This window comes from Acartia tonsa, chromosome 8 (genome assembly GCF_053477335.1).
Source record: "Acartia tonsa isolate MP-2025a chromosome 8, ASM5347733v1, whole genome shotgun sequence".
Classification (NCBI taxonomy): Eukaryota; Metazoa; Arthropoda; class Copepoda; order Calanoida; family Acartiidae; genus Acartia; species Acartia tonsa.
In genome coordinates this window covers 12,600,520-12,627,416 of record NC_137267.1, presented here as the reverse complement: position 1 = coordinate 12,627,416, position 26,897 = coordinate 12,600,520, and the positions used below count along the sequence as shown (strand labels likewise).

Below are 26,897 nucleotides of genomic sequence, written 5' to 3'. Positions count from 1 at the left end.
AGTAAAGGGCCAATACAAAGCATATTTTATCATGCAATTCTGCTCAACAATGAGAGGTAAATATTGTTTTCAGATACTTTTATGTGCAGGTTAGATTCTTTACAAACTACAAACAACTTTCTACAAATTGTTTTGTCTCTCTGTCTGTCGGCCATGCTTCAAAAAAAATCTTTTTTCCATTTCATGATTTTTTTGTTTTGCTAGGTACTTATGTATGTTGTTTTCCTTATTTATAGTGGAAAGTGTTTGAAAAGAGTAAAAAGTAGTATTGTAATTGAGATGAAAATATACTTTCACAGTCTTCTTTTTTTTTATATAAACAATATTTAACCCTTTATTTTCTATATAGGTACTTTACTAAATTACACTATCAAAAGACACACATTAGTTATTATTTTTTAGAAATATAAAAGTGCATTATAATGCACCTCTGGTCTATGTATTTAATTTGCCAAAAATATAATTTCTAAAGAAGTTAGGCACGAAAACAGCATAGGTACTACTTTAATAAATATAATAAGAAGACACAATATCACCATTAAATATTTTGATCAGGTTAAGTATAGATTTAGGCAAAAACAAAGAATTCTGGACGAATAACTAGGTAATAATATTATCAGGGCGCAGCACAAACCAACCAACCAACAGGTAAGAAATATAAGAGGCTTGCATCTAATAATTAGGAGCCAACAACGCACCTTGAGGTTGAGGCATACCAGGGGCCCAGTTCATACCTCCGGACCCTTGACCACCAGCTCCTCCCATCATAACTCCAGGAGGTAACTGCGGACCTGCACGTGGGAGTTAGTTAAGATGCAGATTACAGATTAAGGGAATATTTAATGGTTAATTTAACAATAAATGTCAATTCTAGAGGTGTGTAAACTAAAAGCTTCATCTTTTTGGAAATAATTCCCCTTAATTGTCTTATTGTTAGGTGCAGATTTACAATATCATTAAAACATATTATATACATGAAAAATCAATAGGTAATCAAAAACACACACATAACAAAGAACCTTTTCAAATTCCCATCTAGATAGAAGATTTTCACAAAACACAAAACAAAACTATTGGAAACAAATACAAATATAAACCCTAGTAGTTTCAAAAAAGAAAAGCATATGATATACATACACAAAAGAGAAAAGTATTAAGATTAACAAAATGTAGAAAATTGCATGAAAATTTTTAAAAAAAGGTTCATTTGAACGTATGATAGTAGAAATAAAATAAGAAAAAACAAATTTCCTAGAAAAATGGAATTTTTAATAAAACCAACAAATGATTTTATACTAGGATATGTTCTACCTTTTGTTTAACATAATACTTTTCCCTGTTAAACTGGGAAAATCTGTTGACATGTTTGTTTACCTGTTTGAAGAGGTGGTGTGCTGACAGAAGGTGAGTTAGACTTTACTTGATCATCATCGTCCATCACACCGCCCCTAGCTTCGTGGGCCTTTACGTCCTGTAAATGGAAAATATGTATCATTAAGTACCTATAGATAAGTATAAGTCATTTCTTTCTATTTTTGAAAAGTTTGACAATTATAAGAAATCGAAAAATATCTCCTAATTTTACTGAAGTAAGTTCAATATAAAATATTTTTATTTTCTGTATTTTATTGTAAAATACACAAAAACAGCATTTTACAAACTGTAAACATAAACAAAGAATAGGTATATATTGCTATTTTTGAGACCTGTCTTTTTTGGCTTGTTATAGACAAATAAATTACTCCAGATAACATATCCCTGTCTCTGAATCTAATGATTTTATATAATATTAAAACGATAACAGTGAGAGAAAATGAAACAGGTAGTAAGAAATTAAGTAAAAAGGAGTAGAATAGAAATTAAGTATTTTTTAACATGGTTTAATTTACAGGCTTCCAAATCTATTGATAATTTTAAATGAGTTCCTATTGTAAATGAGAACCATATCGATTCAGCGGTTTTCGAGATCCACCATTACAGACAGACAGACAGACACACACACACACACACACACAGACAGAGATCCTGTTACTTTATTGCAAGGATAAAAACAAAACTGTATTAAACCTGTTCAGGTATGCCTTCCATTCCATAGATTTCTATTTCGATATTTCCTCGTCCGGGCGCAGAGTTGGGAACTTTGTCTAGTGTCTCTTTGTGTACTTGCATACAATGAATAGATAATCCAGGACCTAGGCAAATATCATTGATTTAAAAAAAAAGAATTACAAATCCATTAGTAAGTAGGTACCTACCTAGCGATGCACAAAAAATTCATGGATTGGACGAAGTAAGTTATAAAGCAGTTACCTACCTACCTATTCAGTTTTTTTTAAAGAAGAAAAGGGGTGGTATGTGATATTTCAAAGAAAATCTCAATATTTTTTATATATTAATAAGCAGGGACATTAAATACAGGGGATTTTCACAAAAAAACAGTTGTCTTCGAAAATCAAATTTTGAATGCACAAACTTTTGGCAAAGAGAATATGAGCCTTAAGGGTTGCACAGGAAAGGCAAAAGCAGTCGTCCTTAATTTCAATCATGTAAGGATGTGTAAAAAGGCTAAAATTCTACTTTAAAATCACTCACCTGTATATAATTTTTTGTGACAAATGTGGCATTTAAAATGTTTTGCTTTCTGATGTTGGATCAAAATCTTTTCGTCGTCGAATATTCTGTTGCAATACCAGCACCAAGGCTTGGAGGGCTTCTTCTTTTTACGCCCCATCTTTATTTATAATTGTATGTGTATTTTTTCTGTGTGGATATCTGAAATTATTTGATCTTGAAATAATAGATAACTTTACAATAACAATTTGGAACAAAATTAGAAGATTAATGTAAATTAATCATATTAGAAACAGGATGTCCTTTTGCCTGTTTGTTGCGATGAATCTCGATAACCGCTAAAGAAATTAATAAGTATGGATCTTATAGGTTCACAAAGGTTTATCTTTTTTAACCCTCCCCATAAAGGAAATATCTAGATATATCCTAGGTATGGAATCTAAAAATATTTAAACATTTTCCATTTCAAACCAAAACAGTTGGTAGAAACCAGCCCTCTGGGGAGCTTCAAATCGAAACAGGAATGTATTACACAGTGGCCCTGCAGCGTAGTGTAGTGTATCTTTTGTAAACAACTTTAGTCGACGCGATATTTAGGCCAAATCCCGACAAAATTTATCCTTTTAGTAGGTGTTAAAAACATCATATCTTTGTTCTTATTTAAGATAAATTAATAATTTTTTTTGCATAAATAGTTTAATTATGACCTCATTTATCGTTTTTTATAAAAAAAAATTAATATTTAATTTTTCTTAAGGGCAATTTAAGTCATTAAATATAAGGTATTTTTGAGCGTTTATTATAAGCCTAAAAATAGAGATATCGTTACACGCAGAAAAACGCGGCAAGAATATGCGCTTATTCGTGACTGTGCAAAATTTTATTACATTTGAACCGTGGGAAGTTCACCCCCTCTCACCCCGTGTGAGTCATACTTTAATTTAGCCGCAATTTTATGGTGATTTTTCGCGATTTGCGCTATTTCTCAGTGTAGTGTTATATAAACAGGAGATTATTATTGTATTCTTAACATTATATGTCGTACTATAATTGAATTTTTATTGAATAAAAAAATTGTTTATTAAAGCAAAGATTTTCTATAAAGGAGGATGTGCATAATTCCCATTTGGGCAGGGGGGGGGGGTTTACTCGAGAACCCTTAGAGCTAGAGGGAGCTAATTTTGGATTTAAGCTTCTATAGGGCCAAAGTTACTTTTAAAATTATCTTCGACCCCCCCAACCCCCCCCCCCAAAAAAAAAAATTATCGCTGACCACCCACCCACCCCCAAACCCCTAATTTAGGGGGGGGGGCAGGTGGATTATATTATAGGGTGTTTCTCAGAAACGACTTGAGATAAATGGAGCAAACCTTAGGATAAAACTTTTGTAGGCCTATATTTGATTTTAGAATTAATGCTGACCACCCTCCCACCCCAAAACCCCTAATTTAGGGGGGGGGGGGGCGGGTGGATCATACTATTGGGTGTTTCTCAGAAACGACTTGAGATAAATGGAGAAAACCTTAGGATAAAACTTTTGTAGGCCTATATTTGATTTTAAAATTATCGTTCACCACCCACCCACCCCCAAACCCCTAATTTAGGGGGGGGGGGGGGCGGTTGGATTATACTATAGGGTGCTCCTAAGAAATACTTGCAATAAATGGAGAAAAAACCTTGGGATAACACTTTAGTAGTCCTATATTTGATTTTAGTACTATCGTTGACCAATGACCACTAAGAATAACTGAACTAATCACATATTTTATTTTGGGTCTTTCCTTCTAGGGGCTTGTGGAGCAAAAGTCCCCGACACTAAAAATAGGAGTTCTCAGCTTATTTTAGCTGGTGCCTTCGGCACCTCAGGGCTAAAAAACAAGTTTTAATCTCATATTTGTACATTCTATATCCGCGGAAAGCATGTTATATTATGATGCGAGAAATAACTATTCTTTGATATCTTTAGTATAAGCTTAGAACTCCTATTTTCAGTTTTTGTCTTTTTGTCCAAAAGGCCAATGATGAAGGAAAGTCCCAAAATAAAATGTGTAATGCTTACTTAGTTCAGTAATTTTGATAAAGTTTCTTTTAAAAAATCAGGTTGATATCTTGAAAAAGAAGCTCAGAACTCATATTTTTAGTGTTTTAAGGGGTCTTTTGCTCCACTAGCCCCTAGAAGGAAAATACCGAAATTCAATTTTCTAAGTTTTACCAATACATTCAGTAACATAAGAGACTTTACAAAAAGAATTAGGTTGATAACTAAAAACAAGCATACACGTACCACCCAAAATTTGGTAATGAATTTAATTTCCTTTAAGTGTACAAACTTCCCTTCCTTAGGGTCAGTCCATCCGTCCAGAATGGATAGCTTTTTTTTGTTAATTTAGGCATGTTAGAATTGTCCTATCAATTTCAAACTTTGCATGGTGATGCCCTTAGTAGTGAGGTACAATTTAGAAAGCGTAGAAACTCTATAAGCATTACTGGTATGTCGACCGTACATCCATTTTGAACATGCTGATTTCTACATTTTACTAACAAATTTTTATGTGGTATAATTCATCTGATTGACCTAATTTATGGTATACTGATTCCTAGGAAAACGCAAAGCAACTCTATAATCAAGTCCTAAAAATGTAAGTATGTCCAAAAACATTATTCTGTATCAAGCAGTCTTTCAACAAATTTGCTTACAATTTTGATTATCCTCTTATACATTTATATTCTGATTGTTCAGTTCTGACACTATACACGGGTTAATGTCCATTTGTCCTACCATTTCTGTGCTTTGCTTTTATGAATGTTGTCATCCTTGTAGAATACAAATCTAAAATCAAGGAAAAATCCAGATTTTAAAATTTTTGGGTTCTATCCCTAGTGTTTTTTTTTTTAAACACAAAAGTTTGAATAGTATTAACCACCAACCCTTTCCCCTCCAGATTAAGGGGTTTTGAGGTTGGGTGGAGGGTCAATGCTATTTCAAAAGCCACTTTAGGCCTACAAAAGTTTATTACTAAAGTTTGATCCATGTATCAGATGTGGTATATGAGTAGTACACACTAGTATAAAATAGTATTAGGCCTACTAATGTTAAATCCAAGGTTTGCTCTCCATGGTTCTCAAGTGGTTTCTAAGTTATACACACTAGTGTTAAACACCAGCCTCCCACCTTTTTCCTTTGCCATAAGAGGGTTTGGGGGTGGGGGTGAGTGGGGGGTGAGCAATATTTATTTAAGTATTAAACCAGCCTCACAGCTCCCCTCAGTTAAGGGGGATTGGGGGTGGGTAAGTAGTCAACGATAATTCTGAAAATAACTATAAGCCTACAAAAGTGTTATCCTAAGGTTTGCTCCATTTATCTCAAGTGGTTACTGAGAAACACCCTAGAGTAAAATCCACCTGCCCACCCCCCTAAATTAGGGGTTTGGGGGTGGGTGGGTGGTCAGCGATAATTCTAAAATCAAATATAGGCCTACAAAAGTTTTATCCTAAGGTTTGCTCTATTTATCTCAAGTTGTTTCTAAGAAAAACCCTATAGTATGATCCACCCGCCTCCCCCTAAATTAGGGGTTTGGGGGTGGGTGGGTGGTCAACAAAAGTTCTAAAATCAAATATTGGCCTACAAAAGTTTTATCTTAAGGTTTGCTCCATTTATCTCAAGTCATTTCTGAGAAACACCCAATAGTATGATCCACCCGCCCCCCCCCCCTTAATTAGGGGTTTGGGGGTGGGTGGGTGGTCAGCAATAATTCTAAAATCAAATATAGGCCTACAAAAGTTTTATCCTAAGGTTTGCTCCATTTATCTCAAGTCGTTTCTTAGAAACACCCTATAGTATAATCCCCCTGCCCCCTCCCCTAAATTAGGGGTTTGGGGGTGGGTGGTCAATGATAATTCTAAAATTAAATATAGGCCTACAAAAGTGTTATCCCAAGGTTTGCTCCATTTATCTCAAGTCGTTTCTGAGAAACACCCTATAGTATAATATTTTGTAAAAGAATTTTTTCATTTCATTTTTTATACCTGTCCAGAGAGTCGATCTGGAAGCCTGCAGGATCTGAACCTGGAGGCCTATCCAAAAAATTCCAAAACTTGTAGATAATATATTATATAAAAAACTTTTATTATATTTAAAACTATCATCTAACTCAAAAGATAAAGCCGTTACACCATGTTTAAGCAAATTTGTCAGAACTTCTGTAATGTGATTTGAGTAAAAAAGTACGATTTTTAGTCAAAATTTGGCATATTTTGCTAAATTAACAGTAGAATTTATAAAATAAATTATTTCTTTCAGACTTTCTAATTAAAATACATGTTTTCCCGTTTCTAAAATGGTAAAAATTAAGTCATAACTCCTAAAAATAAAAAAGTTATGATGTTTTCAACTGATGAGGTCACGATTTTTAAGCAAAAGATACGCTAGGGCCACTGTGATTAATGCTCTATATATTGGGTAAGTCTTGGTTTATCAACTAAAATTTCTACCCAAATGGGCAAATTGAAATTCCCAAACAATTCCAATACACAGTCCTTGAAGTTATAGTCACTGAAATAATAAAAATACCCAAATAAATCCAAATATTATCACATTTAACATAATTTAAATATTTTTTGACAATATTCATCATAAACACGAAAATCCATTCACAAATTGCCTGATATATCACTTGTTTAGATTAAAATAACTTTAAATTTATCAAAAAAACAATTTATATCACAAATAGAATCAAAACTTTAAGAAAGAATTTAATCGATTGAATTGATTGACGGACTCGGCTGCTATTTGTGCCAAAGCTATTGATTTTCAAGATGGCCGACCATGGCTGCCAAATCTTAAATAAAAACAACTCAATTATCAACCGAGACATCTGTAATATACAGGGAGGGATAGGTCATGGTTTGGGAATTACAGGAATAGTCTGATACCCAAAGTTTTATAAACATGCGCACTCATAAATGTGTTAGTTTGAAAACGTTGGGTTCTTTCTTTGGTTTTAAACAAGCAATGCAATGTTTAAACGGTTCAATTTCATATACACACATACTTTTGGTTCAAAGCACAGTGGTTGTAGTTTTTCTAGTAATGGGAGCACATATTTTTAAAAATGTAAAATCTAGTTCAACCTAATCATACTTTTTTATTTAAAAAAAAAATTTCAACAACTTTAAACTTGGCAACGCGGTTATTGATGAAGAAAGCCATAGAATGGCCATTTTTTGTTGAATTAATGAGGAATATTGATATTATTTTATTGATCGATTGCTGAAATTACATCACGGAGCATTCTCGAAAATTTGCGCGTCGCACGTTTTTATAGCCTGCCGGCACACGAGTTGAAATCTCCTAAAACTTACTTTAATACAAAACGTTTTTCATATTTTCATTCGTTTTCATTACACCGATAGAGCTAGTACTCTCTCTTACATCGCTTTTTAATACGTTTTCAACAGTAAGTTTTAGTTTTTAGTGTATTATATATATGTTTTTTCAACGTATTTTTTCATTTACTATTTTCAGTTGGGGATTTTATTTGCATTTGGGGATTATTCAAGAGAATTTAAATAGTAAATGGAGATTGGTTCCTAAATACTTATCGAATTCTTCGAATTTTCCCAATATTAAAACTCTTTTAGCTTATTTTCGACGGATTCTTTAGTGATTTATGGAATATCGATCGATAAAAAATATTAATTGTAGCATAAGGAAACGAAATAAGACGTTTTTAATGGAATAACATGAAGTTACAAAATGGCCATTTTTTGTTGAATTAATGAGGAATATTGATATTATTTTATTGATCGATTGCTGAAATTACATCACGGAGCATTCTCGAAAATTTGCGCGTCGCACGTTTTTATAGCCTGCCGGCACACGAGTTGAAATCTCCTAAAACTTACTTTAATACAAAACGTTTTTCATATTTTCATTCGTTTTCATTACACCGATAGAGCTAGTACTCTCTCTTACATCGCTTTTTAATACGTTTTCACCCACCCTCCCTAACCCTTTAGTTATTATTAGAAATTTTTTATTTTTCTGCTTTCTTAATTCCGGTATTTTTATATTAATATTGTTTTTTCTAAACTGACATACTTACCTATTCATGTCTCTAACATTTTTTCAGATCAACGTTTTTTATCATGACACCATTCGAGTTCTATAAACTCAGGAGTGTTAAGTCATTCCATGCTCAAAATATAGTTGCCTATAAGCAGATTTTAGGCTTAAACCTGCATTATTTTGTCGTTTATCAAAGTAAAACTGATAAACATTTAGTAGTTAGAGAGTTGATTAATCGTGCATCTTGTTATAAAGAACAATTAGAAGAAATTAACCATACTTTAGATGACGATTTTTTCGCCGCAAAATCTGTTTATGATAATTTTGGCCAGTTTTTTAAAGATTTCGAAGCAGAATGTCGCAACACCTTGTCACTTCTTGATTAAATTAAATTACTAAATTTTTCTTTTTCTTTCTTATTACAAACAATTCTTATTTTTCTTTCAATTAATGTTTCACCACTATTTTTTTGAAATAAGTTAAAATTTCTTTCCTTTTTCAATTTTTCTTTTCTTGCAAAATACTGAATTGTTAAAAATTACAGCATGTTTTTATTTGTTATTATTTTTGCATGAAATTTTTCGTGGATGTTTCTTTAATTTAACGTTATTGTTAAATTTTTTCTTTAAATTTAAATTTCCTCTTCAGACCTAAAAATGCCTGTTCCTACAGGGCATTCACACAACTCCTCAGATGAGGATAATAATCCCCCCCCCCCCGCATCCACAGTGGTTCCAACCACAAATTTGGCTAAGATCCTATTCAGCCCCAGTCAATACCTCAGCTCCCTCGTCGGTTGTAGCTCCAGGTCCGTCATCGGTCGCACAAACTATTATTCCCCAGGATCCTAAAGATCCCTTGGGGTTAAACAACCTTCCCCCAGCGGGCTCATATTTGCCGGGGATAGGTTTTGTGCCACAAATTAATCAGCCTCCGAAAATGACAGCGCGACCTCAAGAGTCTGCAGCTCCAGCGCGACCTTCAGTGTCAGCAGCTCCACATATTGAATCTGAGAAAGTTAAGATGCCTGTCAGACATGCTTCAGTGTCTTCAGGTAAAATTTCATGCTTAGTTCTCATGATTTTGATTCATTGATTTAGAAATTGAAGTTCATATGAATTTTGTCTTCTTAACAAATTTTTTACCTTTCCAAACATTTTCTTTCTCAAACTTTTTTAATTTTCCTCCCCCCCCCCCCTCTTTTTTATTCTTTCTTTTTTACTACCTTACACCTTTTTCCATTTTATTCTTTTTAAATCTTTTTATTTTTAGATGATTTTTCCCCTAAACGTAAGAAGTCAAAAAAGAAGAAACGCTACTCTAGTAGTTCCTCTTCTACCAGTTCTTTCTCGTCATCGTCGAGTTCTTCGGAATCAGATGAACCTAAAAGGAAAAGAAAAGGTACTTTTTTCAATACTTAAAAGGAAATCCTTTCTTTCTCTCATGTATGAACTATTTGAAAATTTTCCGATATTATTACAGAAATTTATTTTGGTTCAATTATTTGAAAGACAAATTTCTTGTTTTCTATGAACACCGATTGAATATTTGACGTTATTCTTCGGATTATTATGCTTTCATACATTCTTTCTTTAGGAAAGAAGAAGAAAAAGAAGAAGAGCAAGAAGCACTCTTCCGATTCCGACAGTAGCAGCCAACTAGTAGGCGGCCGAAAAGCTAGACGTCGCCTCCGGCGAGCAGCTGAAATACTGTCAGACCCACCTGCTTGGATTGGCATGACGACAGCAGACATACATGCCGAACGGGAACGCCTCTTCGAACATTTAAACGTAAGAAAAACATTTTTTGAAAAATTTTTTGGTCAAACATATATTTTTTAATATATGTAGGGGTTATTTAGTCTATTTAAACAAAAAAAGGGCAGTTATCTTGGGTTAAGGGTATTTTTCTTTTCTACATTTCTTTACAAAAATTTTTTTCTCTTTTCCACATTTAAGTATTTTTCGCTATCTCAAATATTAAGTTTTTGTTTATCTTTTTTCAAATTTGAAATTCCTTTCTTGGAAATCTCACAATAGTTTTTCTATTAAGTCTTTGGATGAAAAGAATGACGTCTCTCTCACATTTTTAAAATGTGTCTTAAGAGACACCTGCCGTTCGAAGAATTATGTCGAGGATGCTGCGAAGCGTCTTGTGGCGCTGAAAGCCCCCAAGAACTTGTTATATGACCTACAGCAGTCGCTGCAAGCCTGCTATCAAGCAATAAAGGCAAGAAATTCATAAAATTTTTCTTCTTTTTCGTTTTGTAATAACTAAACCTATACCAATTTTAGTTTTCTTTATTTCTTACGTACAAATTCGATCAATAGGAATCGTTTTTTATTTATGACATTTATTTTTTTTTTCAAATGTGCTTTTTTAATGAAGACGTGCAAACATGTGATTAACACCAGTTTTATTAGCTCCCGCACCACAGAAAAAAGGTTCATAAGATTATTCTGTGACATTTGCATTATTTCTCAGTTCATTTAAGTTTCATTATTTTTATCTACAGGGAAGATAATTCCTACGACACATTTCTTTTCATTGAGCTAAAGATTAACATATCTTTTCTAAATTATAAAGATTTTCATTTTTATCTAGATAGCTGAAAGCTCCATCGGGTATATCGAACTGGCTTTTTCGAAAAACATCGGCCACGCCAACCGGGTGGCGCTAGCAGGTAACAGACGCTACCTCACCACCCAGCAGCAACGGATCTCGGATTCCCTGCCGGACTTTCGAGGGGACTATAGCAGAGGAGCAAGTGGCGGCTTCTCTAACGGCCGGTTTAACTCAAATGGAGGCTCAAACCCTAGGGGTAGAGGATCTCGAGGACGAGGTCGAGGATCTCTTCGCTGTCACGGATGTAACGGCGAAGGTCATAAAGTCGAAGACTGTCCTTCCGCCAACTCCAAATAATGAGTCCACCCCGCTTTACGCTATTCAAGATTTAAACCTACAGATACCTACCTCAGACATTCCAAATTTTCATATCGCTTCTCTAAAAAATTTTTGTTTCACAGAAGATTATGACCATTATAAACGTTTATATGATATTCAATCGGATTTTTTATCTAGTTATTCGCCAGCTTATTCGATTCATTCACTTACAGCAATTAATTTCTATAAAAATATTCTCCATGCACCATCTTTTGTTTTGCAAACACTTACCTTTGGATATCAACCAGGTAGATTATTGAGAATAATTCTTTTCACATTTTATTTCTTATATGAAATTGTTCCAAAAAATTTTTTTTTGTTTTCTTTTTACAATTATTCTCCATAATCTATCTTTTTTAAGTTTTTACATCTCCAGTGTTACCGTATTTCGAGAAGAACAACAATAGCGCTGTCCGCAATCCAGAATTTGTCCGTCAAGAGATTCAATCTTTGCTAGACAAAGGTATTATTGCTCAAATCGATCATCAGCCTTATTGTTGTTCACCTCTTACGGTAGCTAGCAGAACATGTAGTTTAACTAACACAACTAAACTCAGGAAATTTTTCGACACATAAATATTATCCTAAATTTCTTTTTCAAATTTTTTTGATTCCCCTCTTTTTCTACCCCCCCTTTTTATAAAATATTCTTTTCGTTTTCAATTCTTTTCCCTACCTCTCAAATATTTTTTATTTGTTCAAATTCAAATTTTTTAAAAAAATTCTTTCATTTTTTTCACCCCTTTTTTAATTTTTTCGAAATATTTCCTGCTTTTAGATTATGCATCGACTTATCTCGCCACATTAATCTACTTCTCCAGCCAGAGAACGTCTCTTTAAATGATATTAAGACAGTGCTGCCTCGCATTTCTCAGGATGTATTTTTTACATCTTGGGATTTGCGGGGCATGTACCATCAAGTACATCTACATCCTGCCGTTACTGAACTTTTTGGTTTTTGTTATAAAAATGCTGATAATTCCTATTCTTTTTACAAATATTTGAGGCTTCCCTTCGGGGTTGCCTCAGCCGTATTTCTAGTTGATGCCTTGATACGCCCAGTTAAACATTTTTGTCACCGTCACAATATAGACGTGAGTGTCTATATTGATGACGGCCTGACTGTCGAAGTAAATTATTTTAAATGTCTTCTTAGTACTCACTTTGTCCTATCAGTTTTACTATGTGCAGGTTGGCATTTTCAACTTTCTAAATGTCAACTAGAACCTGTTCGTCGTATACAATATTTAGGTTTTATTCTTGATAGTAGTAAAATGATAATTTCTTTGCCCATTGTTAAAATTCAGAAAGTTTTATTTCTTCTTGATAAAATTTTAGCTGCTTTTGATTCTAACGATCCTGTAGATGTTACTATGTTAGCCTCCTTTCTAGGCAAATTATGTCATGCATATTTTAGTCATGGAGATTTTATTCGCGTCGTGGCAAGAAACTCTAATCATGCCCTTGGTGTTTACACCTCACAGTATGGCTGGAAAGGAGCTTTGTTTGTCAATGCAGATATGTTTCAAGAGCTGTCCCTCTGTAAAGAACATTTTGTTTCTTTAAACGGGCAACCAATTCGTACTGAATCCAAAACAATAGAAGTTTTTTCCCCCCATCAAACATCTTTCTTGATTGACAACATTGATCCTAATGATTTAAATAAACATTGTAATATTTTTGTGTCAGACGCTTCTGACCACTCAGCCTTTTCATTTAAAGCTGGAGACTGTAAGATTATCTCTGATTATTTATTTACTCCACAAGAGGCTGAATTATCTTCAGGCCATAGAGAACTTTTAAGTATAGTTAAAGCTTTTGAACATTATAGCAATTATTTCGCCACCCTTAAAGGACAGCTGGTTATTTGGATAACAGATAGCATGTGCCTTTACTCTTTTTTGCGTATTGGAAGCCGTAATTTAGTTATTCAAAAATTATTAATTCAATTAAAAATTCTAGAATTCCAATACGCAATTCGTATTATACCTAAATGGATGCCCCGAGACAGTTCACTTATTACTTTAGCAGATTTAGGCTCTAAGCTTTTTAAATCCTCAAATGAATTTGGGATTAGTTCTAATGATTTTCAATTTCTTCAAAATTATTTTTCTATTCAAATTTCCATTGACTGTTTCGCAACATCTAAGAATTGTAAAGTAGAGAAATTCATTTCCCCCTTCCCACAACTAAATTGTTTTGATATTGATTTTTTCACAGTTTCCCTGACCAGTTCAGAATGCTACTACATCCACCCACCGATTTCTCTCCTTTCTCGTGTTTTTAATAAATTAAAATTATATGAGGATATAACAGCAGTGGTAGTTTTGCCCTTATGGCCGACATACCCTTTCTGGAATTGTATTGTTAAAGGATCTTATTTTAATTCTTTTGTAAAAAATTTTTTGCTCTGGGATCCTTACTACATTGCTTCTACGCCAAATAATCTTTTCAATGGTCATAAGACGTTTAAAACTCTCGCTTTATTGATTCATACCGGTAAAGACTATGCCATTCCTTTACCACAATTTTAATCAATATGTTTTTTAATGAATTGTACAAAATTTTTTCAGCATTTTTACAATGAGAACGTCTTTCAAACATTCCACTGTAAATTACCATAAGTTTAATGCTCAGTTACAAACCTTTAAAGACAATAGACCTCTAGAAAAAAGAGGCCCTCTGTATTTTCCGTCAGTTTTAGAGAAATACAACCTTTCCGAAAAAAGGAAACGTCATATAAAATTGACAGCGTCTTCTAGAACTAAGTCCACGCAGCTACTCCACAATCGTACATTACGCCGTTTTGAAATATTTTGCGAAAACAGAAATAAATCTCTGTTAAATTTTTCAAAAAAGGATTTAGCCGCCTACATTGAATACTTAGAGGATTCCGCAGCTAAAAAATCCGCCGTAGTCGGATTGGCAGGCGCAATAGATTTTTTAGCCAGTGCTTTAGATATGAAATCCCCTTGGACCCCCCAAATTGAAAGAATGTATCAGGGAATCACGAGAAGAGCCTCTGCAGAACAGCCTTTGACCAAAAAAGCGCCTAAACTGCCCATACAGTACTTGACTTTGGCCATCGACAAGCACGTGACACCTTTTCTAAAGAATCCAGATCAGGTAATTTGTTTCATATGAATCAATAAATCCTTTTTCAAATAATTTTAATTCATACTTATTACTTAGCTATTTTTTAAGTTGTCGGATCAAACTACATTAAATATTACGGAATTTTTTTTTTTTTTACGTCTTTCTAATATTCACATTGATCTCTAATAGAAAGCTTATTTCTTAAAATTCGAATTTAGTTTTTTTGGGCCAACTATTTTAGGACAAGGAGTTTTCTCCGCCTTTGTATTTTCTTTTAATATTATTTTCTAATAGAAACTTTGTTTTCTTAAGATTCCAATCGTGACCCTCCGAGCAATCGTGGCCCAGCACCTTCAGTACAGCTTGTGCGCACGCATATCTGACCTGTTAAGATTAAGAGCCTGTGATCTAGCGGTTACCACACTAGGAGACACGCCAGCCATGAGCGTAACCTTCAGATCCTCTAAGACTGACCCTAGGTACTTATTTTTAACAAGAAAATCTTTCTTCAATTCTTTCTCAAAAACTTTTTTTCCCAGAAATTTTTTCAAATATCATACGACATTTTTTCTATCTATTTTTACTTAATATTAAATTGGAAATTACATTATAATTGCAAAATAATTTCTAATTCTTATTAAAAATTCTTTCAAAGATTTTCAATGTCTTAGTTTAAAATGTTTTAAATTACAAATAATTTTCTTAACCAATACCTATTTTTTCTACTGTAAAATTGTTAAAGAAAATTCCAGAAAATCTTTTTTCAAATTTATTATGCATTCTTCAACTCTGCATTTCATCTAGAATAGCGTTCGTTTTTTACACAAAAACATAAACATTATTTTTCTAGATTTGAGGGCTCCACCAGTTACGTGATCTTCAATGGATCAGAATATTGTCTTTATTCTCTACTGGTCCTGTATTACAATAGGCTCCGGTTGTATTCATCAGATACTTCCTGTCTGGATACGAGCTATCTGCTGCCCCGTACAGGGAATGGTACCACTTCGAAATCTTCTAGGCGAGTTTTTAAGCATAATATACTCACACATTTTTCTTTTTTAAGTTGTCACAAAATTTTATTGGTAATTATATTTTTTTAGAATCCTAGTCGCGGATGGACGTTACGCCATTTCAGCTTCCACCTTAATGAAGGATGTAAACTTAATTTATAGTAACTTAGGACTTAAACATAAAATTACATCTAAATCTGCTAAAAGCTTAGGAGTGTCATCTGCCTTTCGATTAGGTATGAGCGATGATCATATCCGAGTCTTAGGCAGATGGCGCTCCATAGCTACAGCTCAACATTATCGAGCTATTGATGACACAACGCTTATTGAGATTTTCTCCAAGATTATGCTAAAATCCTCGAGCACAGCAGTCCCCAGGTCTTTAGCAGCCCTTACAGACCAAGCCTCCAATTCCATCGCTTCACGGACGACTCCCTCTTGGTCCTCAGCCCATTCAGCACCCCTGAACCGCGCTCTTATCTTCCAAATTTTGTTAGCTTCGGGCTATCTAGACCCCCAAGGATGCCCTCTCAACAACGATGGTTATCCCCTCCCTCAAGACGTTCCGGAGGTTAGAGCTAACGGTGAAGATCTTCTAGCCATCGAATCTTCTCAAACCTTCATAGTAACTCTGCCGAACTAAGTTATTATGCATTTGTATTATTTTTATTTATGCTTTTAAATTTTGAAGATCTTCTAGCCATCGAGTCTTCTCAAACCTTCATAGTAACTCTGCCGAATTAAGTTATTATGCATTTGTATTATTTCTATTTATGCTTTTCAATTTTTTAAAAAAAAAATGCTTAAATAAAACTGAAATTTTTAAATTGCATATTAGTTCTTTTCTCAGTATTTTTTCAGATTACTTAAAATGTTTTCTTTTTAAAAAAAGAATTTTTTAATAACTACCTACCATTTTTCGATTTCGAATTGGTTTTTTTTTTTTATCCGATTATTCTCACGAATTTCTTCGTTTCATTTCGATTGGTTCCTAAATACTTATCGAATTCTTCGAATTTTCCCAATATTAAAACTCTTTTAGCTTATTTTCGACGGATTCTTTAGTGATTTATGGAATATCGATCGATAAAAAATATTAATTGTAGCATAAGGAAACGAAATAAGACGTTTTTAATGGAATAACATGAAGTTACAAAATTTTTTTGTCAGCTTGAAAAGCTAGCTTTACTCTTTATTCTACATAAAATTCCTTCAAATGTCGTATTTTTCTATACTTAGATTTATATTTGAAACTTTAATTTTCTCCAAATTTAATTTGCCCACTCCAAGAGTGGGAAGTTCCTACTTGGATTGTTGGTAAACTATTAAAAAAAAAATATTTATATTTTCAAATTTATTTATCCCGTAGTTTCTGGAGCGTAAATTAGCTTCATGTATAGGTCCAGGTAAATAATTTAAGTGTTGGGTGGTTTTAGGCTATAAATCTGCTTTGTCCCCTCTCTATTCTTTTTATACAATGCCCCTGGAAGGTACGTGCCACTAGTCTGAATATGACAGCTCAAGGCTTTTAGTAAAATTAATTTAAATGGCCATAATTCCCCTATGAATAAGGTTGCCATATATTTTAACTTGCAGAAAGAAATTGTTTTTTATTTTTAAATTTAGACAACATAAAAATACTTAAATAATGAAAAAAAATATTTCTATCTTATCTTTTCTTATATTTTTAGTTCTGAAAAAGAATCTATAATCATTATTGAATGTGTTTTAATAACTTTTAACTTCTTACGGACAATACAAACAAAAGTTACGGCACCCTTATAATTGTGTATAGCATAGCGCGGCATTCTAAAGAACCCGCTGCGCTAGACAACATAAACACAAGCCATTTCAGTTAGGAAAATTTATATACAATAATTATGATTTTTACAATGAAAATAAACAATTTATGGCATTGTTTTTTATATTTAATGGTTTTTTTTATATAAAATTTTGATTATTATCCTTAGTAGCAAAGCACAACAATAGTGATTAAGAGTTTTACGGACAAATGTTTAATTAGTTATTAATAATTTCACAGAAATGTAGAGAAATTTATTATATTAACTAAAAAGAAGTCTTAAAACCTTCATAAATATCTAAATTGTGTCTTTTGTGACATGGCTGATTGACTATGTAAGTTAAAAATTGGTTGCTTGGTGAGAATAAACAATTTTATAATATCTTTCTTACATAACTGTGCGTAAAATAACATATCATCACAGTTAATTGGCAAGTTCTGTTTAAATGTGACCTAAACATTTTACTTTCAGAAATTAAATTACAGCGATGACTGGGCGTCTAAAACGGCGGTCCAGCATCGCCTTCACAGAAAACCGTGGCGTTGAAAGAACTGAGGTTAGTTTATATATATTATTTGGGCTTCGAATTATTTGGTTCTAAATATGCTATTTCTCTCTTTGTTAGTTATATTCCTATTGTCTACTCTAGCATGTAATTATAATTATTTATTATATTACTGGCCCAAACTACGGCATATCTAAAGACGTTTAAAGTTATACACTCGCTATCGCTGCTTTGACAGATGGGCGACTTATATAGTTTGAGTATGGGATGAGGGGGAGGGGTGGATGTTTGCGCATAACAGGTGCAACTCAATACAACCTTTCCATGCAGAATGGATGTCTGCAATAATTGGGATGATAGTGCATTGGAATTTTAATTCAGAGGTCTGGAATTTAATTTTTCTCTGTTGTCCCCAGAGCCAAGGACATCAAAGCCTTTTTTGGTGGGGGAGAAGGGGGGGGGGGGGGTGGATGCTTGTGTGACTATGGTATCTGATTGTTATGGGGGGGGGGGGGGGTTAAACATCATTCCCCCCCCCCCCCCCCCACCTTCCTGGACGTCTTTGCCCATAGGTATCAGTCAGGTATGGTCCTGCCGATTTATTCTTATATTTATTTATATTTTATGCTTCAAATTAATTAGGAAGAAGAGAGGGTAAGTTGAACTTTACTTCCAAACTTGATTGTTTCGAAACAATTCATTTATATGATGAGGTATATTGCATGGCTTGGATTTAATTTTATTTTGAATTAACACAAATGGTTTTGTTTTGTTTGCATTGCATATTTTTGTGAGATATACAATTATTTTAATCAACTAGCGCCCCTAGCATCCAGTTGATCAAGGACCTTACAATAGCATGAAACAATCCCATGACTTGATCTAAAATTTGAATTATTTTGGGACCAATGTTTCCCGAAGTTGAGAACTCAGTTCAATTGTTCATTCTTGACAAACAAAAACACTGGTTTTCTAATATATATATTTGTGTATAATGAGTTCATGCCTTTACACGTGACCTTTTATTTGTCGTTTCAAATAAGTTTCTATTAAGAAGTTAACTTTTTACCTAAAAAAAACGTTCAGTACAAAAAATAAACTACCTTATTCTTAAAAGTGATGCACCCAAGCTTAAACCCAACCCCACCTTTCAATCATGAAAGTGTCAAAATTTAAGAACGATTTGCATACCCCTATTAATATTATTCAAACACTATTAATCATACACCAAGATGTAAATAACGTTAACCGGAAATAAAGTTCATAATTAGAGGTTAATACTTGATTAATGTGTCTACCCCCTAACATTAAACTGGATTCTACTAGTAGAATATTTCCAATTCTTGTTTGATTTTCAAAAGTCAAGTTGTAAGTACATTCATATACAATGACTTCAAGACTCAACAATAATAAGGTGGATTGAATCTATATACTATTTCTAATAACTAAATAATATACAAAAGGTTATTTTTATTCACCTAGTAATATTTAAAAATTAATTGCTGCGCTTCTTGTTTACATTGACCTTGTTTGTAGGTTGTCGACGATGAAGCCGAGAGGAGGGCCCGTAACCTCCAGCGTAAACAAGCCCAGCAAGCAACAGCCCTCGATAGCCCAGCGGTTACAAATGAAAAAGCATCACGACGGTCAATTGGCGGAATTTCAGGTTAAAAAATCCACAAATAAAAATTATAAAAAATCCTCCAAGTACATTTTAACATTTAGTTCCTAATAAAAGTTTTATATTCAAATAATGGGTTTTGACTTTCAAAGTTAGCATTTTTGTTGTTGTTTGTCATTGTGTGTTTTGTACTAAAGACTAAATTAAGAAACGTTTGTTTTCATTTTTATTTACCTATGATATTCTTAAATTTTTTAACATTCAGTCGCTTTTCTATTTTATTAGTGTTTTCATGAAATTTTTTTATTTAAGGTTTGACAGCAACTCAATTAGCCGAGCATTACAACAGTTGTATCAAACTTTCTGCAGAAAACAAGATCTCAACCAAAAATGCCTTCAATCTTCAGCTTATTGACTATATGGCCACCATGATCAAGAAAAAGGTTAGAATTTAATCTTCTCATATTAGTGTGTACAAGATCAGTCATTAAATGTCTTTATAGAAGGAACATTGACTGCTATAAAAAGTCAGCAATAACACGTAACATTATAATAAATTCAGTATTATTATTTTATTATAAGAGTAATATTCTTAATATTACAAAAAAAGAATGTTGCCTTAATAACAGGGTTGTTAACCCATAACCCAACCCAAACCCTGTTATTTTTGTGGGGATTTGGGTAGGTTTTAAAAAATCTGCAAGTTTATTTTTTATATTACGTTAATAGTAAAGGGGACTATCCACGAACCAGAGCAAGTGATTCTAAGCATCTTCCAGCATTGACCCATAGCATTTTTTTAGTGAATATACTAGGTTTATGTTTAATATTTGCTTTATCGACTAAAAAGTTAGATTTCACCATGGTTTTATATGAAAAAAAACTTTGAAATGTATAGCAACTTTTAAAGCAATATCATCAAATGCTTTGTTGAGTTCAAAGGACAAAATAAAATAACACTGCAGAAAAGCATCAAATGTTGTAAATTGCAAAAGTACATTAATTAAACTGTTTACAAACTGTATACTTTTGTCTCAAAGCTTTTAAACAACAGTTTGAACTCATCAAAACATTCGATGATATTGCACCAAACAATGCTTAACATTTCAAAGTTTTTTTTTCATATGAAACCATGGTGAAACCTAACTTTTTTTGTCGATAAAGCAAATATTAAACATAATTCTAGTATATTTACAACAAAAAATACTATGGGTCAATGCTGGAAGATGCTTAGAATCACTTGCTCTTGTTCGTGAATAGTCCTCTTTAGAACAAATTCCTACAATTTTTTTACATTTAGTTGAATGTTTATTTAATATGTAATGATATAAATATATACTCCGACGAGCCCCGTTTAGAGCCATAAAGGAGGAGCTAACATTAAAATTAATTTTCTCTCAGGTGTTTGTCGATCTTTACTTTGAATTGATCCAGGCTGTTAAAGGATTTTATTTCACTTGGGAGATTGTACCAGCCTCCTACAGCTCCAGAACTGAAAGAGATTTTGCCAACCTCTGTTCTGCGGAAGGGTAGATTTAAGATCAAATCTGGGTTAGTTCTATCTAATATAACTAAAAGTTGGAAATTGGTAGTTATTTTAAAAGTCATTGCCCTTATTTAGGAAAGCGACATGAATAACTTCCAAGTGGCCGCAGGAACCCTGGACGCCTCGACCAAGATCTATGCCTGCAGAGTGGATGCTGTGTATGGTGACACACTCAAGATTGCTAGCGGACTTGGTAACTCAACCAAACAAGACGATAAACAGGGATAATTCATATCAAGAAATATTTGTTTTCTTTTTAAACAATCTTTAAACAAAAAACTAGTTTAATTTAATGAATGATATTTGCATAGGTTTAAAAAAATCTTAGTTCAAAGGGTTGATTTGACATTTTTTTGTTTTAATTAATCATGTTTCAGTAATACCCTTATGCCAAATGAGTATTAAAAGTTGAACTCTTCTTGTTTTATATCATATGTGTTCAGTTTATTACTGACACAACCTTGGCCCCAATCATATTCACTTTGTCTGGGTGCTAACTTTTATTTTATTTAAATACGTAGTTATTCATATTAACCTAAAATGCAAAATTATGAATTAACCGTCCCAGAACCATTTTGATGACGAAGGCAATGAAGTGCAAGACAGAGACAATGACGACCCCACCGCGGCAAAGAAAATTAGGAAAAAGATCAAGAAAAGCGACGCTGTTGAAAAGAATATAAAAAATCTAAATCTAAACAAATTCGATTTGGCCTTTGATGTTGACCCTTTGTTTAAGAAGACCTCCAGCCAGCTGGACCAACAGGGCGGGAATCAGTTCCTGTACACGCTAGAAATCAAAGGAGCCGCGCAGGACTTGTTGCTGGACCCTGACACAGAAATAGAAACTGCCGTCTCGGACAAGGGTTCGAATGCCGACGCCAGCGAGTTGATCGAGATGGAGATTCCGCGGTTTCATGTGTTGGATGAGCGTCAGATTTGTCCGAGTTTTGCTAATTTTAGTTTCACGACCTGGTCAATAGAGGATGAGGACAATGACGATGAGTATAACAGGTATACATTTTAATAATAATAACAACAATGGGTGCTTTCCTTAAAGAGCCTTTCGATCACTGAAACATCTGTCTCCAACCCCTTTTTTCATACTGGAGCAAATACCTTACTTTTTAAAATTCTTTGAAAATCATGTCTCAAGACATAAGGACGTTATTTCAATAGAAAAAGACGTGAAATATTTTTATAAAAACTAATCTTGTTTAACCCCCCCCCCCCCTCCCCCAAAGGGTCCTAAGCATATAAAAACAAAACATTAATTTACTATCTGAATATTGTGTATATTACAATTTTTCTTATTTAATTTAAATACCTAGTTGTTTTTCCTACGGATTTTATCCTTTTTAGACTAAACCAGAGTATATCGGCGAGCCAAGAGGAACGCCACAAACAAGACCAGGACGCGGAACACGCCTTCGACGCCTTTGCCGAGCCGGAACCACCGGGCGCCGTAAGCGGCGAATTCGACGGCGGAGAAGACCATTACGACGATGGCGGTTGTGGTGGTCCTGACTATGACGACGATATTTCGGAATTTAGTGAACGGGCCGTTGGCCAACACGCGGCGTTGGGCGGTGGTAAAGGATTCACCGCCAATCTACCTATGACTACCTCAGATATGTTGTCTGTTCTCACCACCACCCCTCTCGAGTATTCATACTTCGATCAGGGCAAGTTGGGGGCCTGGGCCGGCCCAAAACATTGGAAGTTCAAACCGATGGCCAAAATTGCCCTGCCCTCCGACGAAGTGGGGAAGAACAAGAAAAAGAAGGTTGTCAACCCTATTGGATTTTTGGACTACGACGATAATGAAAATGAATTCATCACAAAAATGGAGAGCCTCTTCTCAGAGCCCAAGAAGCCGATCAAGCTGACGGATAAAACTATGAAGGGGTGGAATAGGGACAAAAACACGTTGCCGGAGGACTGGCATTATTCTGGACATGAGCTCGTCAGGTTGAAAGTTTGTGATCAGATTATTGTTGTGCAAAGAAAGTCACAGGTGAATTTAGTTTTTTTTATGTAATATACAAATGAAGAGAATTTTTGCAACCTGATAATTTAATTTCATACTAATTGCTTCGCCCTTAGCATCTATAGGAGGGTGGGGGAGGTAAGAAAAGTAGACTAAAACCTCTATAAGACATTTATAAAGCTTCCCTGAAGAGTACAACTTATTCAGATCAGCAATTTATGAGCGCCATTTACGTAACAATCTCTAGGGGAGAGCTATTGGCTTTATTCTCTTTTATTCTCCTATGCTATGCATCACCAAGATTTATTATGGAATTATTAATGAGAATATGAGTGTTTCACTCACAAAATCAGTGCTTTGTGGCTAAATCTACCCATCAAAACATTTTCTGACTTTAGTAGCTTTTTGAAGGAAAGTTGGAAATATGACAAAAGAACACAGAATATTTTTTTTTATTTTCAACCTTAATTTTGATCTAACAAAGAAGAAATATTGTCTACATAAATAGGGAAGATCAAATCATTATTCATTGATTTAAAATCTGTCAGGAACATTAGAATATTCTATTACCATATACCTTATTCTTTAGGCTGAGACCGAAGTTGACGATGTGGAAGATTATGATTATGAGAACGCTGCCGACAAGAATGACTATTGTCCCGGGGTGGAGGATGATGATTACGGCGGGGATTTCAATGATGCTGATAATATTGACACCAGCTTTGATGCTGATTCTCAAAATAGGTAGGTATTCAGGGGTGTATATTCTACATTGGATCCCCTGCCAAGGGGGGGGGGGGGGAGAAATAAAAAATAAGTGGTTGGAGGGGAAAAAATATAAAAATTAAGTGAACTGAAAACATTTTTTCCATTCCCCACCCCCCCCCCCCCTCCTCCTTGGTGAAAAAAACTAAAAAAATGTGTGGTAGGAGGGATAAAATAAATAAAATATAGAGTTCTTTAAATATTTGGCGAGAAAAAACTAGGGGGGGGGGGGGGAATAAAAAAAATTGTAGCCGGGGAAAAAAATAAATCTTGTGCAGAATATACACCCTTGTAGGTATTGTAAAGTATAAAGAATGACAATTATATTTGATCAAATTACATGACACTTAAAAAAATATGATAAGTATGACGGTCTTGATAAATGCAAATCACTTGGAGTGTTCTTCTATTTTTACAAGACAGATAATTCATAGATTAATTAAAACTTATGTTAAAATCCTCCAACCCTCAAAACAATCATTAAAAATAAAAAGCCAAGAAACCATTCATAGCTTTCGCTGAAAATTGTGTAGCGATTTCATACATTCAGTAGCATTTTCTTTATTGTAGGTTCGATTCCCAAGGGGATTACGGGGACCAGAGTATGGTTGATGCGCCCAAGATGGTTGACAAGGCCGCCCTACAGATTGGGTACGCCAAGACCGCCAAGAAGGTTGACATGAAGAGAATCAAAAACGTCACGTGGGAAATTCTTACTCATTCAGTTCTGGATGAAAAGGTATGCATTCAAACTTTACTGTAAAATTTTGATTTTCAGGACGTAAATGTTATTAATAAGCTATAAGGGGGGGGTGGGAGGGGTAATCCAACCATCTCGTAATCAGGGAAAATAGACATGCCAAGTTTCATAACGGAATTCGGATTCTAAATGCCATTTGCACACTGAATAAGAGATGGTTGCATTAATAAACCTCCCCTTTCTTTTAAAAATAAAAATTGATTCTATGCAAATGTTCTCGGACTCAGAGACAAATATTGCTTAGAGTATTTTAAATATTTATCCAATGATTTTTTAAGGAAAATATTGGAGCCTCTCCCGAGAAAATGTCACAAGACAGCATAAACAAGATAAAGGCAGGAACAGTTGAGAAAATGAACTTCACAGAAGTGTTCCACGAGTTGAAACAGCCCGCCAAACTTCCATCCAAAATGACGGAGGGATTGACAGTTCCTCTGGCCCTTCTAGCCTTGCTACATTTGTGCAACGAACAGGGATGCATATTTATTTTATTTACAAGGTTATTACATACTGACCGTTAGTACAACCACAACCGACCCATTAATCCGACTTAGAGAGTAACTGACATGACAAGAGTAATTGTCCGCTTCTTTACGGTTTAAAATATACCTAGAGAACTTATTTCTCCTCAAATTTTCAGCTATTTTATATTATATTTTTATGACAAGATGGATTAATGCCAACCTTTTTTATCTTTAATGGTGGCAGAATTTTTTTATAGACACCTGACGATTTCCCTCAAACTGCCTTGTTAAGCAAAGAAACACCACCCTTATTTTTTGATAAATTGAAAATAAAGGGGTGGTGGGATAGTTTATCGTTTGTTTGTTGATCACTTTAGGTCAGATAACGTTAGGTTACAATGGGTATTGGGTAGCCACATAGGTTTAGGCGCCGCAGGGGTTATGCATAGAAAGGACAAAACTTCCTATTACATCCTCTATTATTTCAATTTATTTCAAAAATAAAAAAACTAGCTTCTGGAAGCCTCAAACGAATTTTATTCTAGACACTTGGCTAAAGCTATCTGTACAATAATCTAGTCCCCCTAATACTAATCTTTACTTTGATAATAGCATGGAAAAGGGAATGTAACTCTGTCAAACAATTCTAATTGAAAATTTCCCCTCAATCCCCTTCCCTTTTTTTCCCCCCTTCCTACCCACTTCCCTTTCAGTTACGCTAAAAACAAGTTTTATTCCAACAAAATATTTCAAGTGTAATTAATAGCAGCCACTGAATAATAGATGTAAATAGGTTTCTTTTATGAGAAATATTAAAGATATTTTAAAATGAAAAAATATAAATATGCTGATTATCATAAATAGAGTTTGGAGCTAGAGCAAGATCCTAGTTTACTTGACTTTAAGATCAAACAAGGATAAACATCACCATAGACACAGATCATGTTTAGATTAGTTGTAATAGTTCATATTATTATTATTATTATTGTATAAAGTTTATGTAATCATTATACCAAACTGTACCTAATAGAATTAAGCTAATACATAGTATTTTGTTAGTTTCTTCAACATTATCATTTTAAGATCTATTTCTCGCATCGTATTATAAACAGCTTTCCGCGGATATAAAATTTTGTATTCGTAGAAAACTGGATATAATACGAGGCTAGACATAATTTTTTTTAAATTCAATTTAATCGGTTCTAATGAATACGAGAAAAAGTATTTAATTTTCTACTTTTAAAAGATATTGGGGAGGGGGGCACTCACAATAAAAAAACATTTTCGATTTGAAGACACAAATCATCACAAAGTTAGTTTTGTCATAGATTGTTAAATTCCCCTTCCGCAATATAAGCAACTTTTTGTTTTATTGAAAAGTTTCAAAGTTACTTAATTTTTTTTATGAAAACATTTCTACGATTATCACCTCCCCCTCCCCAGTTAAAAAGTTAAACTTAGTTACCTACCTAATATTCAATTTTATTTACAAAGTACAAATTATTTTATATTAATAAAGTAAACTTTGATATTATTTTTATTATTATAGATATAACATCTAATTGTTAAGCAAATCACATTTCTATTTTTGATACTAAACTGTTATTGAATTGTTTAATGTAATACAGTAATAGTCAATTAGAGATAAAATAGGAAAATTATTTAACATTAAATATAATGTTGTGAACCTGATCCTTAAAAATTTCAGAATGACAATAATTCTACACTTATATTTCATATTTTTTGACAATACT

General features: G+C 33.7%; 4 protein-coding genes across 8 annotated transcripts in view; 3 read left to right on the top strand and 1 right to left on the bottom strand.

Moving 5' to 3' along the window:
• The window catches only part of LOC145326022 (uncharacterized), a 30,242-nt gene extending 27,459 nt beyond the window's left edge, over positions 1 to 2,783 (bottom strand). For 3 of the 4 annotated variants that reach the window (XR_013881729.1, XM_080169114.1, XM_080169116.1), the window contains exons 1-4: positions 2,593 to 2,783; positions 2,068 to 2,192; positions 1,375 to 1,471; positions 699 to 791 (exon numbers count right to left, since the gene is read on the bottom strand). Coding sequence is in view for 3 of the 4 variants with exons in the window: in XM_080169114.1 (XP_080025240.1) it covers positions 699 to 791; positions 1,375 to 1,471; positions 2,068 to 2,192; positions 2,593 to 2,731 (454 nt within the window). In the remaining variant the exon portion in view is untranslated. The remainder of the gene's footprint in view (positions 1 to 698; positions 792 to 1,374; positions 1,472 to 2,067; positions 2,193 to 2,592) is intronic. The other variant, XM_080169115.1, reaches the window with a different exon arrangement.
• Positions 1 to 26,202, top strand: part of barr (non-SMC condensin I complex subunit H) — a 224,848-nt gene extending 198,646 nt beyond the window's left edge. The window contains exons 2-11 of the mRNA XM_080169113.1: positions 17,965 to 18,048; positions 19,534 to 19,663; positions 19,931 to 20,061; positions 21,240 to 21,386; positions 21,733 to 22,178; positions 22,527 to 23,181; positions 23,744 to 23,898; positions 24,490 to 24,658; positions 24,958 to 25,152; positions 26,008 to 26,202. Coding sequence (XP_080025239.1) covers positions 17,980 to 18,048; positions 19,534 to 19,663; positions 19,931 to 20,061; positions 21,240 to 21,386; positions 21,733 to 22,178; positions 22,527 to 23,181; positions 23,744 to 23,898; positions 24,490 to 24,658; positions 24,958 to 25,152; positions 26,008 to 26,064 — 2,154 coding nt within the window. The 5' untranslated portion in view covers positions 17,965 to 17,979 and the 3' untranslated portion in view covers positions 26,065 to 26,202. The remainder of the gene's footprint in view (positions 1 to 17,964; positions 18,049 to 19,533; positions 19,664 to 19,930; positions 20,062 to 21,239; positions 21,387 to 21,732; positions 22,179 to 22,526; positions 23,182 to 23,743; positions 23,899 to 24,489; positions 24,659 to 24,957; positions 25,153 to 26,007) is intronic.
• On the top strand, positions 9,383 to 11,692 carry LOC145326028 (uncharacterized). The gene is made up of 5 exons (XM_080169124.1): positions 9,383 to 9,692; positions 9,911 to 10,039; positions 10,235 to 10,428; positions 10,691 to 10,867; positions 11,243 to 11,692. The coding sequence occupies exons 1-5, from the start codon at positions 9,578 to 9,580 to the stop codon at positions 11,558 to 11,560; spliced, it is 933 nt and encodes a 310-aa protein (XP_080025250.1). The 5' UTR covers positions 9,383 to 9,577; the 3' UTR covers positions 11,561 to 11,692.
• On the top strand, positions 14,025 to 16,462 carry LOC145326026 (uncharacterized). Of its 2 annotated transcripts, none has more exons than XM_080169121.1 (4): positions 14,025 to 14,707; positions 14,990 to 15,156; positions 15,528 to 15,698; positions 15,781 to 16,462. In XM_080169121.1, exons 1-4 carry the CDS (start codon positions 14,165 to 14,167, stop codon positions 16,331 to 16,333), a joined length of 1,434 nt encoding a protein of 477 aa, XP_080025247.1. In that variant the 5' UTR covers positions 14,025 to 14,164; the 3' UTR covers positions 16,334 to 16,462. The 2 variants fall into 2 exon arrangements, with proteins under 2 accessions (XP_080025247.1, XP_080025248.1); XM_080169122.1 differs by having other exon boundaries at positions 14,028 to 14,707; positions 16,034 to 16,171.
• Positions 26,203 to 26,897: the final 695 nt, after the last annotated feature.

Excerpts from the sequence above, each read along its gene's own strand:
- LOC145326026 (XM_080169121.1), top strand. The coding sequence starts at position 14,165 with ATGAGAACGTCTTTCAAACATTCCACTGTAAATTACCATAAGTTTAAT. Across the intron at positions 14,708-14,989 it reads TTCTAAAGAATCCAGATCAG|ATTCCAATCGTGACCCTCCG; the intron begins GTAATTTGTTTC and ends TGTTTTCTTAAG. Across the intron at positions 15,157-15,527 it reads TCCTCTAAGACTGACCCTAG|ATTTGAGGGCTCCACCAGTT; the intron begins GTACTTATTTTT and ends TTATTTTTCTAG.
- LOC145326028 (XM_080169124.1), top strand. The coding sequence starts at position 9,578 with ATGACAGCGCGACCTCAAGAGTCTGCAGCTCCAGCGCGACCTTCAGTG. Across the intron at positions 9,693-9,910 it reads ACATGCTTCAGTGTCTTCAG|ATGATTTTTCCCCTAAACGT; the intron begins GTAAAATTTCAT and ends TTTTATTTTTAG. Across the intron at positions 10,868-11,242 it reads CCTGCTATCAAGCAATAAAG|ATAGCTGAAAGCTCCATCGG; the intron begins GCAAGAAATTCA and ends ATTTTTATCTAG.